The sequence below is a fragment of the Nematolebias whitei genome, unplaced genomic scaffold, assembly GCF_014905685.2.
Source record: "Nematolebias whitei isolate Nwh7 unplaced genomic scaffold, NemWhi1 Nwh_scaf_15461, whole genome shotgun sequence".
Classification (NCBI taxonomy): Eukaryota; Metazoa; Chordata; class Actinopteri; order Cyprinodontiformes; family Rivulidae; genus Nematolebias; species Nematolebias whitei.
Genome location: NW_023634006.1, coordinates 1 through 1,241, shown reverse-complemented (window position 1 = coordinate 1,241; position 1,241 = coordinate 1). Strand labels below are relative to the sequence as shown.

The 1,241-nt window shown below is 42.3% G+C and overlaps 1 protein-coding gene across 1 annotated transcript; it reads right to left on the bottom strand.

The window, feature by feature from the left end:
* Positions 1–212: 212 nt before the first annotated feature.
* Positions 213–611, bottom strand: LOC119430005 (OTU domain-containing protein 4-like; the record flags this gene model as incomplete). The annotated part of the gene is made up of 3 exons (XM_037697459.1): positions 555–611; positions 375–475; positions 213–307 (listed from the first exon to the last, which is right to left on the bottom strand). Coding segments are annotated over exons 1-3 (250 nt in total), but the record flags the coding sequence as incomplete, so codon positions are not given.
* Positions 612–1,241: the final 630 nt, after the last annotated feature.

Sequence of the window (1,241 nt, the reverse complement as noted above, 5' to 3'; positions counted from 1 at the left end):
ATCACCGGCTAGCTGAATTAGCAGCAGCGCATGTCTCTGCACCTGAAAGCCTTTGTTTCATTAGATGACTTGAATGGACTTGAAGTCACTGGAAGTCGCGACCGTGAGGACACGGCCATGTTTTCGGTCAAAACGCCGACTGATTGTAACAGATCGGATCAGTTTTTCCTTGAACGCCAACGTTTATGGAGTTAAGTCGATAAAGGTCCTACCTCCATGTCCGTTGTTCAGTCTCTTGTCCCGGTGGACCACGGTGCTCCAACTGTTCTCAACGCTGGGGGGGCGGAGGTTCCACAGAGGGACTTGTCTGCACACAGAGCAAACCGTTAATAGGTGCTGGGGGGGGGGTTGACGTTTACAGCCACCACGCTTACTTTGTTCCCAGTTCTTCAATGTAAACGGTCACCGGGCCGTTAGTGGGAGGAATCTCTCTGACGATGGCACTGTAGCTCCGCCCACTGTTCTCCAGACGGACCTGAACACGACAAAAAGAAGTGAAAATTAAATCTGACGCAAGTAGTTTTAAATTAGCAGAAAGGAGCCGTCAGACCGACCTGGCAGCGATCCCCGACGGAGAACTGCATCCCCGCAGCGATGGAGTAATCCATCTTCTGCTGGGCTGAAGATTAAACAAACAAATAAACAAATAAACCATTAAAACTTTAAAACAAAGACGAGGGGTTATATCTGGGCCTTCATTTCAGAAACAACATCTGAAAGAAGCTCAAGTTCGGCTATTAAAGCTAAAGGCAGAACAGCTCAAGAGTCAAATGTAGCAAACTAAACCTAAAAGCATCAAAATGCTAGCTAAAAGTAGAAAAACACAAGCTAAAAATGTTAAAAATGCAAAAAGCTGGTTCAAAACTAAAGCCAGTAAAACAGTAGCAAGAAGCCATAAGTGGCAAAAAGCTAGATAAAAACGGTAGCAAGTAATAAATGAAAGCTCCAAGTAGCAAAAGGTTAATGAAAATCAGTACAAAGTTAGCCAAGAGCTAAAGTAGCAAAAGGTTAATGAAAATCAATAAAAAGTTAGCCAAGAGCTAAAGTAGCAAAAGGTTAATGAAAATCAGTAAAAAGTTAGCCAAGAGCTAAAGTAGCAAAAGGTTAATGAAAATCAGTAAAAAGTTAGCCAAGAGCTAAAGTAGCAAAAGGTTAATGAAAATCAGTAAAAAGTTAGCCAAGAGCTAAAGTAGCAAAAGCGAAAACGCACAGAATGTTTTCAAAAAGGTCAAAGTTCTAGT